This window comes from Nothobranchius furzeri, chromosome 2, assembly GCF_043380555.1.
Source record: "Nothobranchius furzeri strain GRZ-AD chromosome 2, NfurGRZ-RIMD1, whole genome shotgun sequence".
Lineage (NCBI taxonomy): Eukaryota > Metazoa > Chordata > Actinopteri > Cyprinodontiformes > Nothobranchiidae > Nothobranchius > Nothobranchius furzeri.
Window position 1 is genome coordinate 41,973,034 of NC_091742.1, and position 27,675 is coordinate 42,000,708.

The 27,675-nt window shown below is 39.9% G+C and overlaps 1 protein-coding gene across 10 annotated transcripts in view; it reads right to left on the reverse strand.

Moving 5' to 3' along the window:
- tnip1 (TNFAIP3 interacting protein 1) overlaps positions 1-27,675 on the reverse strand; it is a 194,867-nt gene that overhangs the window by 72,241 nt on the left and 94,951 nt on the right. For 8 of the 10 annotated variants that reach the window (XM_070545720.1, XM_070545717.1, XM_070545735.1 and 5 more), the window contains one exon: positions 20,926-21,147. In XM_070545720.1, coding sequence (XP_070401821.1) covers positions 20,926-21,147 — 222 coding nt within the window. Of the gene's footprint in view, positions 1-20,925; positions 21,148-21,269; positions 21,292-27,675 lie in introns of those variants that run through there. The other 2 variants (XM_070545723.1, XM_070545762.1) reach the window with 2 other exon arrangements.

Below are 27,675 nucleotides of genomic sequence, written 5' to 3' on the forward strand. Positions count from 1 at the left end.
TTTATTTCTTTGGTGTAATATAAAGTTGCTTATTTTATTCACTTCAGAGTCATGTGTCAGTGTCCACCTCTATTACGTCTTTGGAGAAAATGCATGGGAAGAAATACCCTCCTACAGACATCATCTTCCAGGCGTATTGTCACTTTGAAGCACTGAACAATACAGAATACAAATATGCGTGTGCGAACTGTGGGTTTTCTCCAGCTGTGGTCATTATGGCCTTCCACAGAAAAGGGGTCTTCAGCATGGCAGGTAAGTTAAGATGTTTGTGTTGTGCTATCAAAGAAGACTTCCATGTTTGATTTTGGTCATAATTTTCACTGTAGTGAGTGAGCTGAAAGTACCCTCTGAAGATTTTGATGGTGTACACAGTATTGAGGATTTCTGGGACGCAGTACATCTCGACATGATCAGCAGAGCTTTTTTTCCCCCAAGTAAGCATATTAATTATTCATGTTTATTTTTTTGATATTACTGAAATGCTTCTAGTTCAATGTTATGTTTTTGTAAATGTCTTATATTCTGATTCAGAATCGTCAACAAATCCATTTGTGGTTTGCCCATATTACGAGAACTGGGCACCGTGGATTGGAAAACAAACTTGCAAATCTGACTGTGTGTTGAACACCGAATACAAAAAGATTCCACGGGAGAAATCAGTTTCAGACCCAGAGCTGAGCAATGTAACAGAGGACCGTCTCTTTGATGAGTTGCTGAAACAGAAGGTATTTTTGTTGCTAATATTAGAATTGATAATATTAATCACTGATTATATCACTGTTGACTGTTCAAGAAAATTCCCTAAAAATTGTGTGAAGTTACTGTGCTGAAACAGAATGTAGCATTTATTAAATTACAGTCAAAGGATTGCATTGACGTACCTTAAAATTTTTTTTGTTAAAAATAGTATTTCTGAATTACTTTTTTAAAGGTTTCTACTTTAAGAAAACTTTGTGAAACATGCAAAGTTGACACCAAGGGATCTCGCCTGGATCTGATTAAAAGCTGAGGGAGAAAATGCAGAGCAGACAGACCTATGACAGAGTCTTCCAGTCAATATGGGGTGCCTCTGGTTAGTTTTCACTTCAAATTGGAACACTGGAAGAGTGACAATTCCAAATGTTGTGTATTGGAATAATAACTCTAAAATTGCTTTTTTCCCTCCGTTCGTCCGCCCGCCCGAATGTTTTGTTCATTTTTATGTTAACGTGTTTTATAGGTTGACGAGCTGACGGAGCGGATTGGTTCATGCTCAGGAATAGATAAACTAATAACGAAGGGAAAGTTCCAGTTTCTGGACTTGGTGTGTGATGTCCTTGTTCCAGAGGTACAAAGCTGTCTTCAGCAGTGATTGGTATGCAAGTTACTTTTCCAAAACATTTGAGAGTGTGTGATTTAATTCTTGTGTGCATGTTTTTCAGGTGACAATCAAAGTGTTGGGAAAATTAGAGGGGATGAATCGATATGCAGCTCAGAAAGCCATGCTTCTAAGAATTCCTTTGTACCCAAAATAAAATGGTTGTGAAATTAAGTGTTTCTTTTGTTTTATTGTCTTTCACTCAAAATAATACAGAAATATTAACTAGCTAAATAGTTATCAGCTGTGGTAGTTAAATTCTGTTGCAATGAGCTGCTGTGATACACATATAGGACAGTGTTAAGGAAATTTTATAACAAATTTTTGTTGCTGGTGAGAGAGGAGTGTTGCTGAAATGTTTTTCACTGCTTCTGGGAGTCTTGTACTTTAGCAATTGGTGTAGGTCAAAAGTTCAAAAGTTGGGCTTAACAATAAAACTGATTAGTTAGCAAGTACTATTAAGTTTGCACATCTTGAAAAGTCTTAGTTTAATGTGTTCTCATTTTTTCGATAAATGTTTTTTAATTCACTTTAGAGCCTTTTCTTGTTTTAATTATATATATATATATATATATATATATATATATATATCGTAAATAAATGTTGTCTAATGTTTGTTCTACTGTCATAAAAATTCCCTTTCTGAAGGACTAAGGGATTTACTATTTAATTTTCATGCAACGTAGGTAACGACGTTACTTAAAACTTCGCCAGTCCAAATTGAAGAGGAAAAAAAACCGAAAAAAAAAAAAAAGATTTTTCCGGTAAGTTTTGTTTAAAAAAACTACTTCCTGTGAAAGTAATGACTGTACCGTTTTTACACGGACACGGTAGGGTTTTTCTCGTCAAATACAAACTACTTCCTGCAAAGGTAATGACTTCCGGCGAAGGCAATGACCCGATGCTTGTTTTTCCGGTTACGTCTTTTCCGGTAGATGCCAGATGATGTCTGCAGCCAGATGCTCTTGACATCATCCTGTTGTGTGAGATGGGCAAATGTCAACATTGTGCTACTTTGACTTTCATCTCTCGAGTTTGAAGAACGTGACTCACCAACTTCCACCCGTTCTTGTCCGACGCGAGAACAAAATTTGCCGTTACAGTAATGAAGGATTTGGTGGCAACCAATGTCCATGCATCGCATGTGAGCGCTATCCCGGTTGCCTTCTTCATCGACTCCAGATCGCTTGCTTTGGTTTTCTCATAGAGGTGGGGGACTTCTTTTTCTGCTAAGTGTTTTCGGTGAGGAAGTTTATAGCGTGGCTCCATGGTGCGTACACTAACCGAAACCCCCTGTTGTTTACTACTGAATACTGGCGTAGATCCGTCGCGATAAAAGTAGCTATAGCTTTTGTAATGCTCCTTGCCTTCTCTGAGTTCTTCGGTAGTTTGGAGACAGTCTCCAGGATGGAGAAAGAGGTCAAAGAGGTAGTGCCACTCACAAAACAGTCCGGGCAGCACGCGCGTTAAGGCTCCGGTTACGTGTTATTTTTTTTTAGAACCGGCTTCGCAACAAAACTCTGATGTTATGTTTTTTGAAGCATCGCCGTTCATTAATCGATGCCGAAACAACATGTTAAGCTTTTAGATGCATCGCCACATCGATTAATTGCATCCACCCCTAGTAGGTTCAAGGCCGAGTGCGATCTGCACCTCCAAATCTGAGACCATGGTTCTCGACCAGAAAAGGGTGACTTGCCAACTCCAGGTCGGGGGAGAGGTCCTACCTCAAGTGGAGGAGTTTAAGTATCTCGGGGTCTTGTTCATGAGTGAGGGTAGGAGGAATCGGGAGATCAACACACGGATTGGTTCAGCGTCTGCAGTGATGCGGATGCTGAGCCGATCTGTCATGGTGAAGAGGGAGCTGAGCCAGAAAGCCAGGCTCTCGATTTACTGGTCGATCTACATCCCAATCCTCACCTATGGTCATGAGCTTTGGGTAATGACCGAAAGAATGAGATTGCGGATACAAGAGGCCGAAATGAGTTTCCTCCGTAGGGTGGCCGGGCTCAGCCTTAGAGATGGGGTGAGGAGCTCGGACATTCGGGAGGGACTCGGAGTAGAACCACTGCTCCTCCGGATCGAAAGGAGTCAGTGGAGATGGTTTGGGCATCTGGTCAGGATGCCTCCTGGACGCCTCTCCGGGGAGGTGTTTTGGGCATGTCCTGCCGGCAGGAGATCCCCGGGTCGACCCAGGACACGTTGGAGAGGTTACATCTCCAATCTGGTCTGGGAACGCCTTGTGCCGGAGGAGCTGGCGGAGGTGGCCGGGGAGAGGACGGACTGGAGCTCCCTAGTTGGGATGCTGCCCCCGAACAGGCGGAGGAAGATGACGACGACGAGTAATGTTTAACAGTGACAAGATGATTGCACTTATACACACCATGCAGGACACAGTAATCGGGTTAAAGATGTAACGTGATGAAGGAGCTATTCCTCAAGGTTATTTATCCTTTATCTACAATTGGCTTTGACACAGCCCCAGAGTGCATGAAACAGCCTCAAGGTCATGCATATTGCTTCTAAACTGTTTACTTTCCAGCAATGAAGACAGAAGATGAAGACTCTTCTTTTATTAAATCAAAGAACTCTATTTTCAAGAAAGCTAATCAAAACAACTGTTAGTCAGTAACACAATGTGACCGATCTTTGAAATCACAATGTTATGATTAATATGTTTTAATAAGTAATATGACTTATTCTAGTTCACTAGACGCATTGACCCACGTAAGGAAAACAATCACATGACACATTGCTGTTGCTGATCCAATCAGAACCTTCCTAATCTGAAGCGTGGCATAATCTCTGTGGTGTTTATAAATCTGTCAGCTTTGATTTGTCCAGAATCAAAAACATCCAGATTAATAAAAGAGTTCCAACGCCATCTTAAGTTCAGTTCTCAAGATCCCATGAAGTTCACCGCATGCTAAGTGAAGTATCGGACCGGCCATTCTGTACTTCTCTTTTTAAGCTGAGAACCAGCAAGCTGGGAAAATTCTGTATTTTGTTACCAACCAAGCAACAGTTCCTTTCAGAATAAAAGCTGAACTCGCTGACCCAAGGAGGGTCCCCTTTTGACGCTGTGAACACCTGTCGCTTTTTACCTGGAGACAATCCAAGGAATAGTTTGTCGTGCTGTGACTCTGTACCATTGGCTCCAGTACCGAAAGGAAGGTCTGTAGATCTGACATTCTGGATCCATCATTGGAGGTCTGAGGGTATGTGGATGCGACAAAATGGCGTCTCATGTGTTTATGACTACCAGTCTCAGACTCTGATCAGTTAGGAGCAAAACATCATCTCCCACTCAGACTTTGTTTCTCCAGATACGAGGGTTCTGAATGACACTCATTCACACACACACACACACACCATCCATATCACACCTCATTCAAACAGAACATCCATCATTAGCAGAGGTAGTCTTGTTCAAATTGTTTAAAATTATTTAGTAATAAACCATCTTAAATGTTTGAAGGTCTCTCTCTCTTCTCTTGTCTCTCAGTTAATACAAGGTGTCATCTAAATCCCTGCCTTAAAAAGTTACAGTCTTCGGATTAAATAAAGTAGTGTCCGCAAGATGGATTTCATACTAGATATGAAATTTTAATGTCTTGTGGTCCTTAATTAAATGTAAATTAATAATCATTACAAAGGTAACTGCACTCACATGTTTTTGTTCCATAACACCAGAGCTTTCTATCTTGAGAGGGCGTGTTCTGAGGTATGTTAATTCTACATGTCAAAATCTAATTCGTTAGAATAAGATTACCGGCCGTCTCTTAAAACCTAACTCCTCAGTTCAAGTTCAGTTCTTGAGCTCACCAAAATTCTCTCCGTGGCAACGACAGTCCAGAGGATGGGTCGGCCGCTCGAAACCTCTAATAAAGTTTTTCTGTCACACCGACAGAATTGCTTAAACAGAAACGCCATCTGCAGCAAAGCTGACACAAAACTCCTTCAGAGTTATTGATTTTTGAGACGCAACCAGTTTCATCAGTCGCTGTGACCCGAAGACATCTCAGGACCGATTTGGTCGCACTACGGTTCTTCTACCCACCTCGTGCTTGGGGGTCATCATCTCCTCCGGACATCTCGGATCAAAAAGGGGGTCTCCTAACTGGGTGAGGTAGACACTTCTGACAGATTGCGTCTGAATGCCCATTTTAAGAAATAACTCTAGTTTATCTGCAAACCAAATTCTTTCACCCAGAACACATTTTGTCTCTCTAAGATAAAAAACCTTCTGAGACCTACATTCACACATCCAAACACACACACTTCATTTTTAGTTTCATCCAGACACAGATTGCTTTAAAACCAAGTTTTAACATCAAAGCTTTTATAAATCGTCATTTATGAATTGTCTTTTAAATTGTCATCTTTAAATTGTTAGTAATAAATCCTTAACTTTTCTAAACCTGACTCTTCTTTGGAATAAAACACAGAGTGGTGTATATTTGGTCATTGAACGAGCAAAGATCTCTTTAGATCTTCTGAATTAATAAATAAACTTTAGCTATTAATTTAAATCTCTTAAATTAAAAATTAATCTTTTGATTAAATATAGACCAAGCCAGTTGGTGTATGAACTTCTATTGATACATAAATATCCGTGGATATATATATAATACAAGTTTCATTACCAATTTGTTTGATCTTTCTCAGAATTTAACAAAGCTGAATAACAACAGCTTAAATTCTAGTTATGTAGATTAACAACGCTACAGTAGCAATTATGAAGTCTGCTCTGAAATCTGAAATATATGCCCCCTCACCTGCTGGTAATAGAAGGCACATTGAGGATGGGAATCTGACGGTTGCATGGATGACAAGAAAGCCTGCCCCTGACAGTGTAATGCAATGCAGGTAATACACTGTAGTTTCAGGAAAGGCACATGCAAGACAGGAAGGTGTTCCTGTATGTTATCAGGACTGTTATGAACAGATTTATTCTGTTGCTAAAATTGTGCAAATGTGTCCTCAGGCTGTGATGAAAAACAATGCATCTGACTACAGCTCAGACAGTGACAGTGATTAATGATGCCATACACTCAAGTGTTAATGTAAAGATGTAAAAAAAATCTGTTAATTTGTAAATTGTTTCTTTGAATTTTAGGAGAATCAGCAAGAAAGGTTGGGGAATGCAGCAAAAGCACATCATTTAAATAAAATCCTTGAAATGCACAAATGTCTTTTTTGTGCATATGTGAATTATGTTCATGTAATTGTCATATTTCTTTCTTTAAAAAAGGTAATATCATGATTTGATTTTGATATGTGTTTGGGTTTTTGTTGAGATGTTTGATGGACTGAGACTGATGTAAGTTACTGCTTATCTTCATTTTATTAGAGTTTATAGGTTTCTAAGTAATCTTTTAAGTCCATAAATTGTAACAAACTAAAGGGAAGTACCCTCTAATAATTTTATTTTACTATGTTACAACATTGATATTTTTCATGTTTGCTCTGTAGTGTTTGCACAATAGAGCAAATGTCATTAAATATCATGTTTGTACTTTAAAAGGCCTGAGCAGTGAAAGCACTGTGAAGGCCTGTTATTATTCTGGTTGTAAAAAAATATTTATACTGTAAAAACTTTGAAGATTTGTGTATTTTGAACATCATATAAGACAGTTCAAACATGATAAATGCAAAGTAAGAACATTAAAAGTATCTCATTATGTCATATCGCTCTAATGTTACTCTGCGTGTGGCAGCTCCATGTTCCCATAATTTTTATTTATTTTTAAAATGAATTTCAACATTTTTAAGGCATTTAAATAATAATTGCTGCTACTTTCCGACCGACATGTTGGATTTCTGTTTACCAAATGCGTGTACCGCATTGGTCTAAAGCAGGGGTGTCGAACTCAAATTCACACTGGGCTTAAATGAACAACTGGGACGAAGTCGCGGGCCAAACTCAATATTTTTTTAAAAGTGACGGCAAATATGCACATTTTCCTTTATCTACAGATATGAAAGGTTGAAACTTTTCATTTGGAAACAAACTTATTTTTGCAGTAACACTGAGTATGGAATAAGCAAATTACATACGAACAAGTCGACTTTAAATAAAGCACATCAGAGATATTCGTCACTTATTATGTCTCAATTATTTTAAATATTTGTATTCCTTAAAATGTGTATACATTCAGAATTTTTTTATATTTTAATCTTTTGAATCTTTTAAGTATTTCTATTTTAAATTTTCTTGTTTATTCTTTTTTTTTACTCTCCTTTTCTGCTCCTTTAATGAATGTTGTTGCTGCTGTGACACCAAGCTTTCCCCACTGACGGACAATAAAGGGATTGTCTATTTATTTCTATTCTATTCTTCTATCTGTACTGTTTCCAGCTCCTGTTTTAAAGTAGGTGAAATATTTTTTCACAGGCCAAAAAGAAAAATAAATAATAGTAATTCTCTTAAATGAAAATGTAATCTCACCCATTACCTTTCATGCTTTGGAGCAGAAAATTCAATTCAATTCAAATTCAAAAATACTTTATTAATCCCAGAGGGAAATTGATTGCTGTAGTAGCTCAGAATAATAATAATAATCAAGTCATCAAAGAGTTGTTGTATATTACAATGGCTGCTGGCAGGAAGGATCTCCAGTAGCAGTCAGTGTTGCAGCCAAACTAAAGAAGCCTCTGACTGAAGACACTCTTCCGTTGTCGGACAGTCTTGTGAAGAGAATGCTCAGGGTTGTCCATCATTTTCTTGATTCTCTGGAGAATGCATCATTTCCTCCAGCGGTTCCGAAACTCTGGCTGAGTCCTTGAAAGGGCTTGGAGTTCCTCCATCTTGTTGGCCAGTGATCTCACATTGCCCATTATGATTGATGGAAGAGATGGTTTCAATTTCCTCTTTGCATTTTGCTCCCGCTCTGCATCCACGCTTCTTGCGTTTTAACTCATTTGGAATTTGTGGCTTCGGTTGAGGTATTATTTCAGCCTTTCCAATGTTAATCTGCTGCTCCCCGATTATAAACCAGCTTGTTGCCATGGTTACGCATCATAACAAATGCTCAAAAAGCAAAAAAAGCTTAAAAAATTGCAGTAAAAATCCTCCAAGCTTCACAGCACCAGAAACAGAAAAGTAAAATGTCCAAAAAATAGTTTTTCTTGAGAAACTAGAAGAAAAAATGCCCAAGAAAAGGCAAAACTTACATATAGTCAACAGAGCTACTCCAACATGCAGCCGCCCAGAGCAGCGCAGTTCCGGAAAAGTGCAAAAAATCAAAATAATGCAAGCTCGGTTTGGTCCAGTCTAATTTACTGTGATGCTCACCTGTTCCCGCCAGAAACACCTGCATCTCTGGGGTTGGCTCTGAGCTGAGGAAGGAGTTCATCAGTGAGACTCCTGCGTTGTCTAGTTCATCTTCATCACAGACAACAGTTGCTCACTTAAGTCTGAGCAGCTGTACCATGCAGTTGTGTCAGTGTGGAAAGATAAACATCGCAGCAGCCAAAGAGTCATACTGACTTGAGCGTGTCGTTAAATCATCTCGGTCTTGAAGGTCGGTGCGCTGTCTGTCAGCAGCAAACAGATTACTGAGCAGTTAAAATCCATTTCGGGGCTTCAAAGTCAGCTAATTTCTGAGTAAACTCGCTGAGTAAGAGGAGTGTTTTCAGTTTGTCCATTGCGGAGAATGGTACCACTGCAGACGCTGATGCTAATAGCACGGGCACTAATGACTGTAAAGATACTGGTTTTTCTCCTTGAAGCATCAACATGTTCCATCTTTGTTGAAACACCTTCCTTCTGCATCGATCTTTCTCTTCCTGGACATTTTGGGATAATTTGTGGACAGTTATTTTCCCTTGTTGCATTAAGTAAACACAAATTTGGATACACTGCGACCTATTGGCGAAATACTGCCACTGCAGTGGTAACACAATTGCCATGCATTATGGGAAATGTAGTTTAGAGTCAATCTATGCTTTGAAGCAGCATAGACCTATTTTAAAACACTTGAGGCTCTCGCGGGTCACATAAAATGATGCAGCGGGCCACATCTGACCTTGTATCTGACACATGTGGCCTAAAGCGATCACATGAGAGCCACTTCACTACTTTTTCATTAAGCTCTTCTTAGATTGGTTTCTTGAACATGACAATGAGCTAGTCCCGAATTAAAACAATGATCGTAAAAAAACTTCAGGACTTTCAGAGGCGCAATTTTACTTTTGAAAACAGTATGAATGAACTACTTTTATGAAGCAAGGATAAAGTAGCCACAAGACCTCGGAATGACATGAAACAAAAACTGGGGTCACCTCACAGCCTATCATTTACACCCATTATAAAGAAACTGAGATTTTCTTCTCGGATCGCTTTCAGACAGCTAAAATTTTCTCATCATAGCTTCTAGAAAATTCCAGGTAGGCACACAAAAATACACAAAGATGACCACCAAAACCTTCTGCTGCTCACACTTTTTGAATTTTTCCAATCGGTGCAGCAGTTTTCAAATGGTGATGAAAGGTTTCAGAAGTCTGAAATGACATCTAATGCAGCTGAATACTGCATTTTTCATGTTTGCTCTGTAGTGTTTGTACTACATGCAATAATGAAAGTCTTGAAACAGAAATCAGCTACAACCACATGTTTTATAGTACATTGTTGATTTTCTCAAAAACAGTAGGTTATTGTGTTGACTTCAAGATGAAGTCTTTGGCTTTGCTGTAGGTATTACTGTGTTTATGCTACGGGCCTCTGAAGGAGGGCAGCACCAGCTTTCCTCCCATTGACACCCATTGTACAGAAAATGAGATTCTCTGCTCTGGTCGCCTTCAGACAGCTAAAATGTTCTCCTCATATCCTCTAGAACATTCAAGGTAGGCACACAAAACTTCACACAGATGACCACCAAAGCCTTCTTCCGTTCACGCTTTTTGAATTTTCAAATCAGAGCAGTACTTTTCAAATGGCGATGAGAAGTTTGACAGGTCCAATTTGAGTTCTGAAGAATAGATCCAAAGGCTTCCCTCATTAATATGAGTACAGCTGCGTGCCTCCAAAAGCAAGGAAAAAGGCAGGAAAACAGTGCTGTCTCTGATTGGCTGAGAGCGTTCCACCATCTTCTTGCCAAACAGAAATGCGCACCCACACATAATACAAGATCGACCGACTTGGCATCGGACGCAAACACTCATCAGACATGGAATGTCTTACTAGCAGACCCTGGTAGCATCTTATGGCAGGTGATAATTGAACTATGGCCCTTTGAGATTCCAGGAGCCAATCCATCCGGTGACATCACCAACCTGGCTGCCTTTACTCCGGACCACCCAGAGCTTCCAACACGGGTATGGTAGATCTGCACACTGGCTTCGAATGGGTTTATGAATAATTGATAGCTTGTTAAACCATACAACCCAACCCTAACCGTGATTTTACAACCCAGACATCACAAATTTCTCAGATACTTAACAAGGTTTTGCTACAAAACATCTAAGCCTACATCCCATCATTTCATCAATTAGCCAAGTTTACATGCGCCAAATTTCCACAATCTGATTCAAATCTTGGTTGATCGGAAATCCTGAATCCCTGTCAGGGGCGGCTCCAGGATTTTTTTTCTGCAGTAGCTTAATAGTTGCTTAGTGACAGAAAGGAGTTGCAAATCCTAAAATTGTTCCAATTTAGCCTGAAGTTGTGTACTTAATTAAAAGAAATGACTCTGTATGACTTTTTAATAAGAGGAAATTAGAAAGAAAGAAAGTAACAGGAAAACATACTAATATGATCATAAATAATACTAGATATTAAAGTCATTGTCTTTTCATTACACAGTGAAAAATATTGCACTTTTGGACTGTTTTAACACTGTAATTTAATGTACCAAAATAAACACAAATCACATGCATTATGGTCAGGGAGGGTGTAGTTACTCACCAACTGATGTCAGAGCAGAATAATGCGTCTGTTGTTGTGGTTCAAGGCGAAAGCATCGATGATGTCCTGCTCATCAAGGGCTCTTGCACGTTCTGCGTTGATGGACAACAAAGCCAGGTTGCTGTTTCTTGAGTCCCCGCTTTTGCTCCTCAGGTATGTTTTGACGCGCCGTAAACATGAAAAGCTCCATTCACAGGTTGCAGATGTGACAGGCAGTGTGAGTGAAATGCATAAAAGTCTGTGCAGATCAATGAATGCATCCTTGTATGGATGAAGAAGGGAGAAAAACTCCTGTGTGGTGTTTACAGTTTGTCCGTTCCGTCTTTTCTGGTCAAGCACCCGTTGCACTTGGTGCAGTTCTGCAGAAAGGTTGTCTTTGCTTACTCCATAATGCTGAGCCATGGGTAACAGGAGATCCATTTGAAGAAAGGACTGATGTTTTGGATTTAAAGCAGATGTGCCTTGTAGAACGCCACATGCTTCAGGTGAAAAGCGTCTTTTCAGTTCACTGACAAGTCTATCGATGACAGGGTAGAAACAGTTGTGTCTAATGGCATCAGGAGAGTTGAGGGCTGGACGTCTTCCTGTTGGAGCTTCAACTACAAAGCCTTCTAACTTTCCCGCAGTTTGCACATGTCGCCTCTCTGGTCTCATCTCTGTGAAGATGCCGGCCTTGGTTGACAGGGTTTGAGCTTTATCCCAAATGTCATGCCAGAACTTTTCGTTTGCCTTTTCAGAGAGAGATGCAATTGTGGACTCAACAAGGTCTGTAGCAGATGCAAGTTGAAGATCTGGAGACTGGAGGTGATCAGACAAGAATTTGGTGGTGCGAAAGAGATCCTCAAACAGAGCAAGCTGCACAACAAACTGAAAGTCAATCAGGCCCTTTAGTGATCTTGCTTCTGTCTTCCTTCGGGCATTTGGCTGCTGCATCATATCATCAAGTGACGCACAGATTGCTGGCAGAGTTTTCTGAATGGCTAACAGTGCAGAATACTGACAAGCCCATCTAGTTTCAGACAACTTTTTTAGTTCAAACAGCTTATCTGCAGCTTGAAGCTCCTTTTGTTTCTTCATGAAAATACTGTGCACAACAGAGCCAGAAAAAAAATTATGCAGCATCTGCACAATTTCAAAGAATTCTCCAGCTGGTTCGACATTATTCACACAATCCACCAAGACCAGATTTAGACGGTGGGCATGGCAATGGACATAAAGAGCTTGTGGGACCTCCTGTCTAAATTTTTCCTGGACACCATTATTACACCCTGACATGACAGCTGCCCCGTCATAACACTGGCCGATACACCTGTTGTGATCAATGTTGCATTTGCTCAGAGTCTGTTTGATGGTTGTCAGAAGGGAGTTGGCATCTAGCCCATCAGCTGGAGTAAAGTGAAGGAACTCTTCCCATATTTCATCATTATGCACGTACCGCACAGCCACAGACACCTGCTCCTTCTTACTCACATCTTTACTCTCATCAACTATCAGTGCAAATACGCCAGCCTCTTGTACTTCCCTGCTTATTTGCTCCCTGACCATATTTGCCATGATGTCAACCAGTTCATCTTGTATGTCATGATGAGTGTACTTCGCATTTTTGGGATTATTGGCAATTTTTGATTCAACTGTTTTGTCAAACTTCCCAATGACATGTAAAAGTTCAATAAAATTGCCTCTGTTAGATGTTTCAGATTCCCTGTGTCCTCTCTGTGCAATGGTCTGACATGCAGTATAGCGTAAAGCTTCCACAACTGCACGCATATATTCCCGGTTTTCACGTACCGTTTTGGAATGTCCCTCGCTGAGTGCATTGCTTATTTTGGAGCCACTCTCTTTTCTCAGCTTAAATTCAGACCACGCATCCATTGCATATTTATGGCCAGCACTGACATTGTGTGTGTGGAATGACTGTGTAGCTTTAACCCATGTGCTGAACCCATCCTGGGTAAACGCGGTCTCTTTCCGAAACTGCCGGCCTGGGTGAGCAAAATGTCTGCATGCAAAGCAAAACACACTGTCCTTGTCGGCCGAGTACTCCAGCCAACTATATTGCTCATACCATCGGCGGTTAAAGGACCGCATTTGTATGCCGCACTTTTTTGCCCGGTATTTTACCAGTATTGGGCGACGTGGTCCTTCATGAGGGGTTTGGCTGATATCTGATGAAGTTGAGTCGTTGTTTGTTCCACTGCCTGGGACAGAAAGAAGCGGGTCAGGGCGCGTCTCTTCACACAGCGCGGGCACCTGTTCTCCTCTGTGCTCATCACATTCATCCTCGACCCGTGGATCCTCGCTGCTGTTAAAATCCGTGGCGTGGTCCTTTTCAATGGTGGAAGTAGCTGCATCATCCGTCTCCGTTGATAATCGCGGTCGTTTGGGTGGAATAAGATATTTGTCCATGTTTGCATCAGGCTGCTTTGTAATAGCTATGCGCTAGCAAGACAAATCTCAGTGCTTCTTAAAGCATGGGGTCAAATCGAAGTCTCGCGATAGCACCAGTGAGGCACGTCTTTTTTTGTTTTTCCAAGAAATTTGTTCTCCAAAACTATAAGTAAAACTACCGCTTTTTATGTTAGATTAAATATATATATTTTAAATTATTTAATGTAAAAACTTTATACAATCTTTGTTACAACATAATCAGGGTTGCTAAGCAGTTGCTTGGTCAAATCTTGTGGTTGCTATAGCAACACCAAGCTACCGCCTGGCGCCGCGTCTGATCCCTGTTTACATGCCCACTAACTGAAATTATCTGAGCATGCCATGAGTTTATATGCAATCAGATTAAATAGGTTGAGCATGCACAGAGTTTTCTTTTTCGGAAAAAAAAATTGTTAACAAATGTCATGAAATGAAATGAAAAATGTAAAAACAGAAAAAACAATTCTTCCTGGCTTCCTGAATAATTTAATCAATTTAATGTTTTTATTTTGCTCATAGAAGTTGCATTTACTTCAGTGAAAAACTGCAGGTTTATGCTTTGCTGCGTTTAATTGTTGACAATATTAAAATAAGGGAGGGTTATCCTCGTATCTGCCTCTTGATCAGCTGGTCCGCGGGTCTGATGTGACAGCTGTGTGGAACGCAGAGCTGCGCGGAGCAGGGGTGGTTCAGACTCATGTTTTATTATTGAGCTCTGTAGTGGCTTATTATAATCAGGTGAAATTGTTCAGAAAATTTGGTTTAAACTATTTAACAGGAGAAAATTTGGAAGCCTGTGTTGATCGTCAATAAACTAACCGCATCTTAGGTCATCTGCAATACCGTGTTTTTACAAAGATACACTCACCTAAAGGATTATTAGCAACACCTATTCAACTTCTCCTTAATGCAATTATCTAATCAACCAGTCACATGGCAGTTGCTTCAATAAATTTAGGGGTGTGGTCCTGGTCAAGACAATCTCCTGAACTCCAAACTGAAGGTCAGAATGGGAAAGAAAAGTGATTTAAGCAATTTTGAGCATGGCATGGTTGTTGTTACAAAGAAAGGTGTGAAAAGGGAAAAACATCCAGTATGCAGCAGTCCTGTGGGTGAAAACGCCTTGTTGATGCTAGAGGTCAGAGGAGAATGGGCAGACTGATTCAAACTGATGAGCAACTTTGACTGAAATAACCACTCGTTACAACCGAGGAATGCAGCAAAGCATTTGTGAAGCTAACACGCACAACCTTGAGGCGGATGGGCTACAACAGCAGAAGACCCCACCGGGTACCACTCATCTCCACTACAAATAGGAAAAAGAGGCTACAATTTTCACCAGCTCACCAAAAATGGACAATTGCAGACTGCAAAAATGTTGCCTGGCCTGATGAGTCTCCATTTCTGTTGAGACATTCAAACGGTAGAGTCAGAATTTGCCGTAAACAGAATGAGAACGTACCTTGTTACTACTGTGCAGGCTGCTGGTGGTGTAATGGTGTGGGGGAGGTTTTCTTGGCACACTTTAGGCCCCTTAGTGGCAATTAGGAATCACTGAAATGCCACGGGCTACCTGAGCATTATTTCTGACCATGTCCATCCCTTCATGACCACCATGTACCCATCCTCTGATGGCTACTTCCAGCAGCATAATGCACCATGTCATAAAGCTCCAATCATTTCAAATTGGTTTCTTGAACATGACAATGAGTTCACTACTACAACGGCCCCCACAGTCACCAGATCTCAACCCGATAGAGCATCTTTGGGATGTGGTGGAACGGGAGCTTTGTGCCCTGGATGTGCGTCCCACACATCTCCATCAACTGTAAGATGCTATCCTGTCAATATGGACCAACATTTCTATAGAATGCTTTCAGAACCTTGTTGAATCAATGCCACGTAGAATTAAGGCCGTTCTGAAGGCGAAAGGGGGTCAAACACCGTATTAGTGTGGTGTTCCTAATATTCCTTTTGGTGAGTGTAGTTGCCCAGAATATTTAACTGATTATGTTTTTCTACTCAACATCAGCCTTCTTAAACTCAAACCAGGTCTGATTAACCGATGTTACCCTGTCCTCTTTACGAGCACGTCTCCATCCAACTGCTGCAGAAACAGTTGTTGCGTTCACAGAAACGGGGAGCTGTGCTGCAAACCCCGCAATGAATCGGCGTATTTCCAGTACAGACATGAACACGTTTGTCAAATGATTTGTGCAATATTGAGATTTTTATTTTATTTCCACAAAATGCAGGTTCTGGATTAGATATTACAGAAACGGGGACGACTTGCCATCATATTTAAAAGCCGGCACTCGTTAATTAGGCCATCTTCTTTTAAAGGCACAGTCCGCAGGATGACGCAGTCAGGGTGAGGAGGAGGAGATTTTTAAATTCGAACGGCTGTTGCTCACTCCCCCGCCCTTCCTGAAAGAGCCGAAAGCCACACCTCCCAATGTGCACGCGCAGGAAAAGCAGAGTCAACATAGGAGCATTGCTTCTTGTAATAGAGCTGAGCTAGTGTTAGCAATGGAGTTATCTGAGGTAAGAAAGTTGTATTCAACCAGCACATTAAACACTTACTGTTTACAAAAGGCATTTTATAAAGAATATCTATAAATATATTTACATTTTAAAATACCAGTAAAAGTTGGCAACAGTTGTAAATAAAATTAATCCTATCAAATTGTTAGCATTTTATTACAAGTAACTAGCTTATTTTTAATTGCTTTGCCATTCAAGATGGGATGAATATATCAAAGCATATAAATAATTTATGTGGAAATCATGAATAAACACTGCATTCTGTGTAGTCCTCCTATAATCATGGTTGTTTTCATAGTTTCTGTTTATTGTTGGTTTAGCCCAAATTTTGACTAGATGTAAACCTGATCTGTGTCAAAATTGATTAATATGCAAGAGTACTTTTTATATTAGTATAATTTTTTTATTCTAATACAATTTAGAGTTCAGTGATTGAGGAATCATCTGAGGAAGAGTTTGAACCTCCTATTGCATCCTCAAGACGTGGTGCAAAAAGGAGATGCCCACCATCATCTCAAAGCCGTGGTGCATCCAGAGGCCGTGGTGTGTCTAGAGGCCGCGGTGCATCCAGAGGCCGAAGAAGTGTGAGACACTCAGCTGTGGACCTTGGAGATGAAGATCTCTCTCGAGTTCGGAATCTTTGTTCCGAGCGAATAGACTTTGAACGTGTAAGCATAACTGTTGCTGTAGCATCTCTTTCCACTTTTGTAGCAACACATACAGAACCTGAACCCTCAGCAGGCTATTGACATCCTTACCATGGTGCTGGACAGACACTGGTGTTCTCTTTGATGTACTTGCCCTCTCTGGTCCACCTGCCACAACAGCTCCAACACCCAATCACCCTTCATGGTGTGTATGCTCCCACTGCAGAGATATACCAACTGATTTGGAAAAGAAATGCTGCCAACAGCCTCCCCAGACATGTATTTCAACTGTACCACACATGGAGGAGTTTATTCTGCAAAATTCCCTGACCCCAATGGTAACTACACTGGTTTTATTCCAAGACAATTGTAAAAAAATGTATATATTTGATATTTTACATAAGTTTGTTTTTATATATTTTTGCTTGATGCTCTAATAAAGTGTTCTAAAGCACAACTCTGTGTTGCATTTGTAAAAATACCATACATTTTAAAACTCCGGCACAACAACAAAAAATTATGTCTACCTCCAACATTTTACATAAATTTTTAAATTATTAGTCCTTATTTCCCCAAAATATATCTTTATTTTAAAAAAAAAAAACAAAAAAAAAACCACAGGAAACAAAAATAAAGAAGGTTTTGGGTTTTCTCTTGCCTCCCCCAACACCTATGTCCGTGGCAAAGTTTTACCTGTAAATAAAAAATAAACTCAATTAGAAATGGACTATTGTGTGGAAGATGTAAGGCACATAATGTTTTATTTTACCATCACCGCAAGTCCGTAGGTGTTGTAGAAGTTCCTCTGTTGATGGTGCAGGAACTCCGGACAGCAAACCATAACGCCTTGGATCCTCGTCGAGGAAGACCTTTCTTGCTTGTCAAACGTCGGTCAGTTGCTTCTGGGATATTACAGTCATGAACTGTATCCTCTATGTTAATTTCTTGCAGAGTCTCAAGTTGTAATGTTTTTTGTAATGCTGCTCCAGTCCTGTGAACAAAAGCTTTTTATTAACTATGCGCTATTGCAGTTTTATAGAATGTTAAACGAAAAGAATTACCTTATGTGTATATAAGGTGTGTAGTCCTCATCACCGCTGTCATCAGTACCGCTGTCCATCTCGATGGTTTCGTCCTCCTCTGAAGACGAATCAACTTCTGGTTCTCTGTTTGGTGACCATGTGTCATCTGATGACTCTATCCTGAATATACACAATATAAAGTTTTTAGTATGGAAAATTAGACACATTTTATTAACATCTGAATCCTTACATAGAGTTTTGAATATTGTTGAACTCTTCCTCGTCAATGTTTGCTTCAATTCCCACACAAGATAACCTAAAAAAGTAATTATTGTTTACTTTTCCTGACAAATGTGACAGCCAAATACAGATACAACCTTGTACTTACATTTGTGAAGATCCTTCTTTTTTAGTTTCACCTTGTTCCATCACCTCCTCCAAATTATCATCCCTATGAAAATAAAATACAAGCACAAGAATATGATTAGAATCAATACATATTTTGTCATTTTGAAGGTAATAGACCTCGTCTATTGGCCGTCATCATCACCCTCTCCTTATTTTTCTCACTCTACTTATTACGCATTTCTCTGTATCCACTGAATTCCTTCTTTACAAATAATTTCCTGTCTCTCTCTTTACATTTTAAAAACACAATTGTGTTATTTTTTTCTCATAAACTTTGAAATAAAAATATAATTTTTTAAAATATGTTTAATTTTGTTGTTGTGAAGTGCCTCAAGAGTTTTATCTTGAGAGGCGCTATATAAAATGTAGTTTTACTATTTATTTCTATACATTTTTTATAGTCATTCATTATCCCATTTCTAGAATTTTTTCAAAATAATCCACCACTAACTTAAAACAAACAGAGGCAAAATTATAATATTCCTGGTAGGTTTTTACGCAGCTATTTACCTTTCAGATGATTCTCCATGAATGCTAGACAGTGCTGGCACTGGTGTTGGAGAAATACACAGTTGGCGCTTCAATGGTGTAGATGTTGATGCTTCATATTTGGACTGATGACTGTAAAAAACAAAGCCCAAAAATTAGTGATCACAAGCTAAACAAGTCTCCCCAGCCTTCACAGATTTTTGCACGAGCTGATTATCATTACTTTTATTTTAATATGGAGTTTTCACGTAGGTAAGACCACAAACTCAGACGGTAATCTGTACACGTGGCCCACCTATGTTAGCACAATATGTCTTTCGGTGCTAATGGAAACGTAAGGTTTTGGATACGTTCCTGATCAATCACACCTAATTCATCTCCTCAGACTTCTACAAGTGCTACATGAGCTGCTGATTACTCATTTTAATCAAACACGCAGCTCAGGAAAGTGTAAACACCTAATTCAGCTTTCAAGATGCTAACTGAACCCTGCTAACGGGGAAGTTATAAACAAGAGCTTAAAACAATATACTGATGTGGCCTATAGGTAAACGCCACACTAATCATTAGCTCCCATATAAACAAAAAACTAAAATCCCCTTTCGTTACTCAAACTTCTTCCAAATATAGCATAAATAGTTTGACTAGCATCGATTCATGTCGACTTAGCATTCAAGCTAATGCTACATTAGCCAATAGGACAACAAGCATAAAAAGCTTGTTTGCTCTATTACTTCTTTCAGTGAAAGAAAGATTATAAGTAAATTTATCCGAAAAACAATAAATAACTTACCTGTCTAAAAGATACTTTGCCAACTCTTCATCCATTTTCAGGCTGTGTAGATCACGAAAATCTCTCCATCGTGTGTAAAACAATCTCCAATGTAAATTCTACTCGACTGTCTCAAAAGTCTTACAGCCACTTTTGAAGAAGGGCTTTTAAACTTTTTAAATGTTTTTTGAGATGTGGAAGGCAGTCGAGGAATCGGTAATTTGGGGTTTTGTTGCTCCATGTTTCTGCAGTAAGCCGAGTGAGGCGCGTGACACTGTTGTGCGCTGAGACCTGCTCGTGCTCGATGATTGACAGCTGCCCCCTGGTGGAAACGCAGCGCTATTGGTCAACGCGTTAGGCTTGCAGAAATATTGGCTGAGCTCTACAGGGCAGGGGAAGGACTTAGGAGAAAATTGAAATATTAAAGATTATTTACTTTTTTTGATAAAATTGGGTCAGATGGTCAAAATCTAACATTTTTAAAGTTATTCTACATTTAAATGTTGCAGACTGTGCCTTTAAGCCACGTAGTCTAAATGACATGCGCAGTGGGCATTATTTTACTCCAAAAATGCGAATGACTGTGTACATGCACGTCAATCAGAATGATGATCGGACAACACCACCTCTCTCAATCGGATTGAAATTTCATTCCGATCAGGCCGAATCAGATCAGAACATTCCGATTGGCATGTTTACATGCAGAATTTTTTATATGATTGGGCGTCAATTTGATTAAAGGTGCGCATGTAAACGTGGCTAGTGTCTCCGTTACCTTGACCAACCATCATTCAACATTGTTTGCTCTGTGCCATCATTAGTTTAGAATTATCTAAAACACTGCTTTGAATCTCTAAATTACAGATTGTGTGGTATTCATCATTTAGTACCTGTGTGTGGAAATGTTCCTAAATATAAGAAAACTTTAGACTATGCGTAGGAACACTAGTGGTAGAACGGGGGAACCGCAACACCCAAGGTTGCACTCATACACACATTCCTCATCCACAAATTATCTTAGCCAATAAATAATTATTTTGGTGTAAAAGCAGCTGTGTCACATAACTGGTGTTAAAACACCCGATGGGAATCTGACATTGTGGAATGGTTGTCAGGTTTTTTGAAATAACAATTTTTTCTCTTCACATTTTTATTGCTTTTAATTTTATTTAATAATATTTTTAATTTGATTTTACTACATTATATTGTTGTCCTTGTGAAATGCCTCATGATCTTGCTTGAGATGCACAAGATGCGCACACACACACACACACACACACACACACACACACACACACACACACAATGTAATGTGTAATGAGTAATGAGGGTGGGGAGTTTGAGCGCCCTACCGGGGTAACAGGCTGGATGTCTCGAGCAGGAGGTGGTGCTGCTGACGCCGCGGCTGCTGTTGTGGCGCCTGCTGCATTGGGCATCCGGGGCGGGAAGTGTATGGGCCAACCTTCAAGCCCCTGCGTTCCCACCTGCACAAAGGGACCACAGTAGGGAGGGCTCAGCGGGCCATTCACTGAGCCTGACGTGGGGTCTGAGGTTCGTCTTTCTTGCTGCTGCCCCTAAATGGTATCACAAGTACACATGTGATCCCCAATCAGTGCACAGCTGCTGCTTTCAGTCACCTGTAGCTTCACGGTGCGGGCCGCTGCAGACCCTCTACCCTGCTAAAGACCGTGACCTCCCACCAGCTCATCCTCCAATCACTGAAAGACCACCAACTGAGGAGTTTACTGCAGAACAAGTTTATCACAGCTCAGCTTTCTCAAACTAAGCTCTTAAGGCTGATTTATACTTCTTCATCAGCTCGAGTAGTGAGTCGCACACACAAATTGAAAAATGTTTTCTCTTCTGACTTCTTCGTCTCCTGGGGAGTGTTGCAAAGCAATTCCCCGCCAGGACAGCAGAAGGCGTAATGCTTTTTTGGAGTATCCTGCCACAGTTATAGTCACAGATTGGATCCAATATACTGTATTTACTACTGTGTTTAAATTGTTTTTTGGATGTCAGAGACTTTTTAACAGGGATGAATTTGTCCCACATTCTCCTCTTCATGCGATCGGCACCTCTAAACCCATGTCTCCAATCATTTTTGTCCACAAATAAAACACTTGATCTTTGTCCATCAGTCACGGGCGAATAAACGTCCATATGTTTGGACTTTTTCTGCATAGCATTCTCCAATCTGTTCCCTGTCTGCTGCTGAATATCTTTTTTTTTTGTGGGGGTAATAGCAGTGCTGTTGATGACTTTAAAGAAAGTGGCATCTATACCAATCACAAGTTTACTGGTACTTTTGACAGATAGTTGAAACATTGGGTATGTCTCTGTCAGCTTCTGCTAGCATGTCAGAGAGTCCTTGCACCAATGCATAATGGTGTTACGTGTCTCCATACCCACACTGAGAGAAGTAAAAATCAGGCTTTAGATGATGGTTAGGATCTATTGTAAAAATTCAGAAAAATTATATCTTTCACAGGTACAAAACAATAGCTACACCCACTCAAAATCTTGGGTACGAGTACACAAAATGCATTCTTTGAGTCACACATCAACAAAATCTTACAGTAACAGTTTTGCCCCAGTTGATCCAAAATATCTGGTGCAAAAACATTTGTGTCTTGACTCTGGGAACTTGAATTCACAGAGAAAAATCTAGAAAAAAAAACATCTTTCACAGGTACAAAACAACAGCTTCACCTATTCAAAGTCTTTGTTTCACGTACACAAATTGTATTTGTTGAGTCTCCCATCCCAAAAAAATCGTACAGCTGTAGTTTTGCCCCAATTTAGTCAAAACAAATGATGCAAAACACATTTACATACTTGTTGTTTGAAAAAAATAACTTGTACCTTTTTTACTGTCACTCACAAACACAAAACTACAGTCACACTTCACACATTCTTTATTGCAGGTACCCAAATTTGTTACTGTAAGTCACAGAATATGGTCCACTTAGTCATCTGGAGAATAAATAATTCAAACACTTATATTAAAGAGCAAATTGCAGGTCACTTTTTTTCTAATGCATATAAAATGCTGTCCAAATTAATCCCATTAGAAATGTTTATCATGGATATTTCATTTACAGCAGTTTTTCTAGTAAAAAGTGGCCTTTCTCAGCAAAGCTTTTAAAAAGGCTCTTGTTTCTAAATGTGAACCTCTGACGTAACCAAAGGGAGTTAGAAGCTCGGCTGCCTCAGCTCATTGTGGAGAGTGGCTAGTTTTAGGGTAGAGAGGTCATGTGATCCAGTCAGTGTGTGTGTTTACTAGTGTTGGGTTGTGTTCATGTTGATAAACTAGTGTGTGTGAAGGCTGTACCAACTCCAGCCTGTCTGGACATCCGAGTCCCCGGGTTTCCAGATAAGAGAGACAACGCCTCTATCTCCGTGCCGGAAGGCTTTCCTGCAGCTGAAAAGTCGGACTTCTGTAGCCCATGTCGGTCGGTACCGGGACAGGGAGGTCCGCGCTGGGCTCCTGAGACCCGTGGTGGGGTTTAAAAAATGAAATGCGGATTTCTGGAGCTCAGATCACCGTCAGAACCAACAAAACCATACAGTCAAAAATGACTGGTACACCCAAAAGAAGATATATTACAAAGACAGAAATGCGGAGTCAAATATGAAATCCCATGCAAACTCTGCAATAAAACATACAGTACTTAGGACAAACTGGACACCAACTCAACACACAAAAAATAAAACACAGAAAGGAGTGTGAGAAAGAAACAAGTCAAAGACACATAAGAGCGATAAAACAAGAAACAGAAAGCACAATAAAGAAGTCAGCCGTAATGGACCACTGCAAAAGAGAAAATCTTATAAAAAAAACTGGGACAGCACATGGTGACTAAACACAGAAGAACAAAAATACAAAAGATGGATTAAAGAAGTGATAGAAATAAGGAGATATGGACCATCAACAGAGATGATGAACTGCAACTCATGGGACCTTATCATCGGTGTGGAGGGAGCGGGCAGTAGAAGGTGACATCTGCTGCCCGCAGATAAACAGGAGAGGGAAATAGCGTCGGCAGTGCTCTGAGGAAGGCTACATCGTTAGCCAAATCTTGACAGCAAAAAAAATGGTAAAAACAAATCTACTACGCAATGTTTAAAAAATAAAATAAAATGTGTTTAGTGAGTCATTAACAGATCTTTTACAGGGTATTAGATAATATACATAATTTTTTTTTGTAAAAGATTGAGTTGACCTTTACAAATGCTTAAATATTGATTAGGTAGACATTTACAAACACTCATGTTTACAGATTTTATCAAATTTTCTAAAGTCACAATCGTCATTGGTTACACATAGAATTGTGACGCACCAGTCATTTATAAATGATTAACTAAACATTTTTAAATTATCATTAACACATTTGATTGATTTTGAACATTAAAAATTGGTGAAATAAAAAGCATCCCCATATTTATAAACCCTTTTCAGGTTATTTATTTTTTACCCACCAGTTTGTCAAACAAAGTCAATATATGAAGATTTGAACCTTTGTGGGAAATTCCTGATTTGAACCCTCCAGCCATAGATCGACCAGGAAACATCTCATAGCTGATCAGGCCCATTCCATCATATGCCTTGATGGACGCTCTCGTGGTCTGCCTGCATCTCTGTTTTGTGTGTATAATGTTGGACAGGCTGTACTGCGTAGACAAATGTCTATGCTTCAGGATGCTGAGGCACGCACAATACTGTTGATTCTGATTCTGATGTTAGATTTCTATCTGATGATCTGAAGCTCTTCCCTGTAAACCACCTGATTCTCACTTGTCCTAGATCACATATAATTGTTCAACGTTCTGCAACACTTTGTTACTGTAACATACCAAAAGGACATGTCTTTCATCAAAATGACCAGAAGATAACTTTGCAACTTACAGGCCATGCTCATACAGTCAGACCATGATGACATCATGGTGCAGGTGCGGATATGGAATCTATGATGTTGACCCAATATTTTTTAACTTATCCTGTGGTATATCACCAGACATCAAAATGCTGCAGAAGATGCAAGATTTCTTACATATCTTCTTTGAATAAAGTTAATCTTTTCTGGCTAAAAAAATGACTTTGTAATTTTATAAGTTATACATAATCATATTTTGATGAATTGACAATATGTTTAAGTCTAAATTATTATGTGTCCAATACTCTACAGCAAGTGTCACCAACGTTGCTCTCGGGGTCATGTCCGCTGGGCATGTTCTAAAAATAGCACAAGTCACCACTAACCTCGATCTCACCTTTATTTATCGTGTTGCCTTTTGAGTTACAGTTGCATCAATGCTTACTTGAAAATGAAACTATTACCTAATCATTTTTGAGAACAAAAATATTTTATGTTTTGTTGGGACAGTCATGCATTTTCACGTGCCCCACATGGACAGTCTGACATTTCAAGAATGCATCTAGCATAAATTGTGTGCAGAAAGCCGTGACTGGGAGGAAGGACTGTAACGCAGGTCTGGAGTGAGTGGAGCGCACACACGAACCATCAAACCTCTCAGCACCAGGACTTTGTTGTTTTTCCCGGTCATTAATTAAACCAGATCTGAGACTTCTAAAAAAAAAAAAAAAAAATACATGTATCTGTCCATCTCCAAGTAAACACTAGCCATTCACAGTCCTCCCCAGCACAAACAACCCGAAGCGCAGAAAGCGCTCCACAAGGAAAACATTTTACACACAAGGACACAGTCTCTCCAAAAAGTGCATTACTGCCGTGAGGCGTGCCATCACTGTACAAACAGCACAATCAGCTACTGTCAGGCCAGCAAGAACATGGAAAAAGAGATGACCTCTCCAACACCGTGCACTCTCCCGGAATGATTTATAGCTGCAGCTTCTGATCAACCAGCGATCAGAAGCGCTGACAGTTGGGTGAATCCATGCAGATAGAGATGCATCCAAACATTTTTTATGTCAGTGAGAAGTCAGATAGGAAACGGTGCAGAAAATCCATGCGTCACAAACATACTGGCCAAAAGCAGGTTTCCCACTAATTAAACACGTAAGTGCTAAAACCAAAAAAGATTCACAGACAAGGTGTTGGTAGTGTTTTTTCACATGCAATCATCTAAAGTCATTTTTAAAGCACATTGAAAGAAATACTGAGAAAATTGATCTAAAGCCTCGATTATTTATTCTCAGATTTTTGAGAAAAAATATCCAAATTCAAAGACTAGATTGGACTTATTTTCAGAGATTAAAGTCGATGATGTTTTTTTTCCCTAAGTATTCACTATAAAAGATTTGACATTTTAAAATTAATTTAGAACACTATTTTGTTAAAAGGAACCCAGGTTAAAAAACCTTGTAGTTCTTAAAAGATAAATGTTAGTATCAGTTATATTAAAGTGGTGTAAAAACCTTTTTAATGTCTTCATTTTTATAAAATTTGTAAAAATAGTTTAACTCGTAGGTCGCCATTGTTGTTAGCGTCGCAATGCACTCTGGGTAGTGACGTCATATGGATGTACCTTGGGTGCACCAGCCGTCTTTGGGACCCTGTAGTGGCTGTTCAGTGACATCAACGTGTCATCTGTTCAGCCGTTTCAATTTGAACCAGTGAAACATTAATGATGACATCACTGACCATGTTTCACAAAACGAGCATCAACATGCGAGTGTAGGACAGAACCGGTGGTGCATGTGCGGCAAATGCGTCTCCATGGTAACTGGGAGGGAGACTGTTTGTTGTTAAGAGCTCACATGTTTGTCAGCAGAAGTTAACAGTAAGCCATCGTGTGAGCAAACGTATTCAGTTATGATTTAGGAGAATTTTAGCATCAAGAGCTGTCGTGTGCTTCATAGATGATCAGGATATTCAGTGAAACTACTTTAATCATTGTTGCAGATATTATATATGTGGACAACGCCGTGTTGCTACACTTCCTGCTTGTTTTACTGACGGGAGAGGTGAACGTTCAGCTTCATCCGTGACGAGTGGCGTGTCCAATGGTTCGCTGAACGTGACAGAAGCGGCAGCTGCAGGAGCGGGTTGTCGGCTCAGGAGAGCGTCCAGCGTCTCTTGTCGCTCCGAGGGCGTTTAGGCTCCTTGTGTGGGAAAATGGTCGCTAAAGCGTTTAGTTTCCACCTTCTCTTATACCCAGCCGCTCTGGTGAGCTCTTTCAGTAGTTGTGGTCAACTATTAGCCTCAAACGCATCAGGAGAAAAATGTTGGGAACGCAGCCGTGGATCTTTGGGAAGTTGTGTCCGTCCACAGGCATCTTCCCACTGCTTTATCCTCTTCTTGCCAGTGGGAAAGCTGTAAACTCACATCACTCCCCTTGTTGCCCTTTGACTGGAAATTACATCCAAAAGCAGCACAATGCGGCATTTTACTTAATAATTAATACGGTGAGCACGTAAACAAACACTAACGTCAATAACTATTCTTCCAACTGCAACCAGTATACGTCATCGCCCCCAGAGTGCACAGCGTGTGGAAAACGTGGCGTCCTACGCATGTCAAAAAATGTACTAAATATTATAGATTTACAAATAAACAGCAATATTTTGTGTGTTTCTAACAACATAGTTTGGCACAACAGAATGCTTGTGGCTTATTAGGGCACACACGTCCTCGTAGCCGGAGTTCCTTTTAAGAAGAAAACTTGCAGAAAAAGAATTATGGATATTGTTTCTTGTTATCTTTTTATTAGTTTATTATAAACATTATTTTTGGTGTTGTGTGAAAATAAGTCCAGGACTACAAATGCGCTTCACAAAAGCAATGTCATCAAACCAGAGACGGAAAAAAACTGAAGGAAAAGGTTCAGGGAACCTCAAAAACTTCCTTCAGAAGGAAAGAACTACCAAAAATATGGCCATTTGGTAAGTTGCAGCTACGCTAGGGGAGACGAGATTCTATGGTAATGTCATATATGCAAAGTGCCAATGTCTGATTTGTAGTCAGAAAAACTACAAATCGAAATTAGCATAATTACAAATTTTTACAAGCTCGTGAATCTTTAAGTACGTGACAGGCATGGTCGAAACACCCATACTTTTTATGTTCTTCCAGGGACCCATGAGCCGACTGAAAGGGGAGGAGACTTAGTCTTCCTAT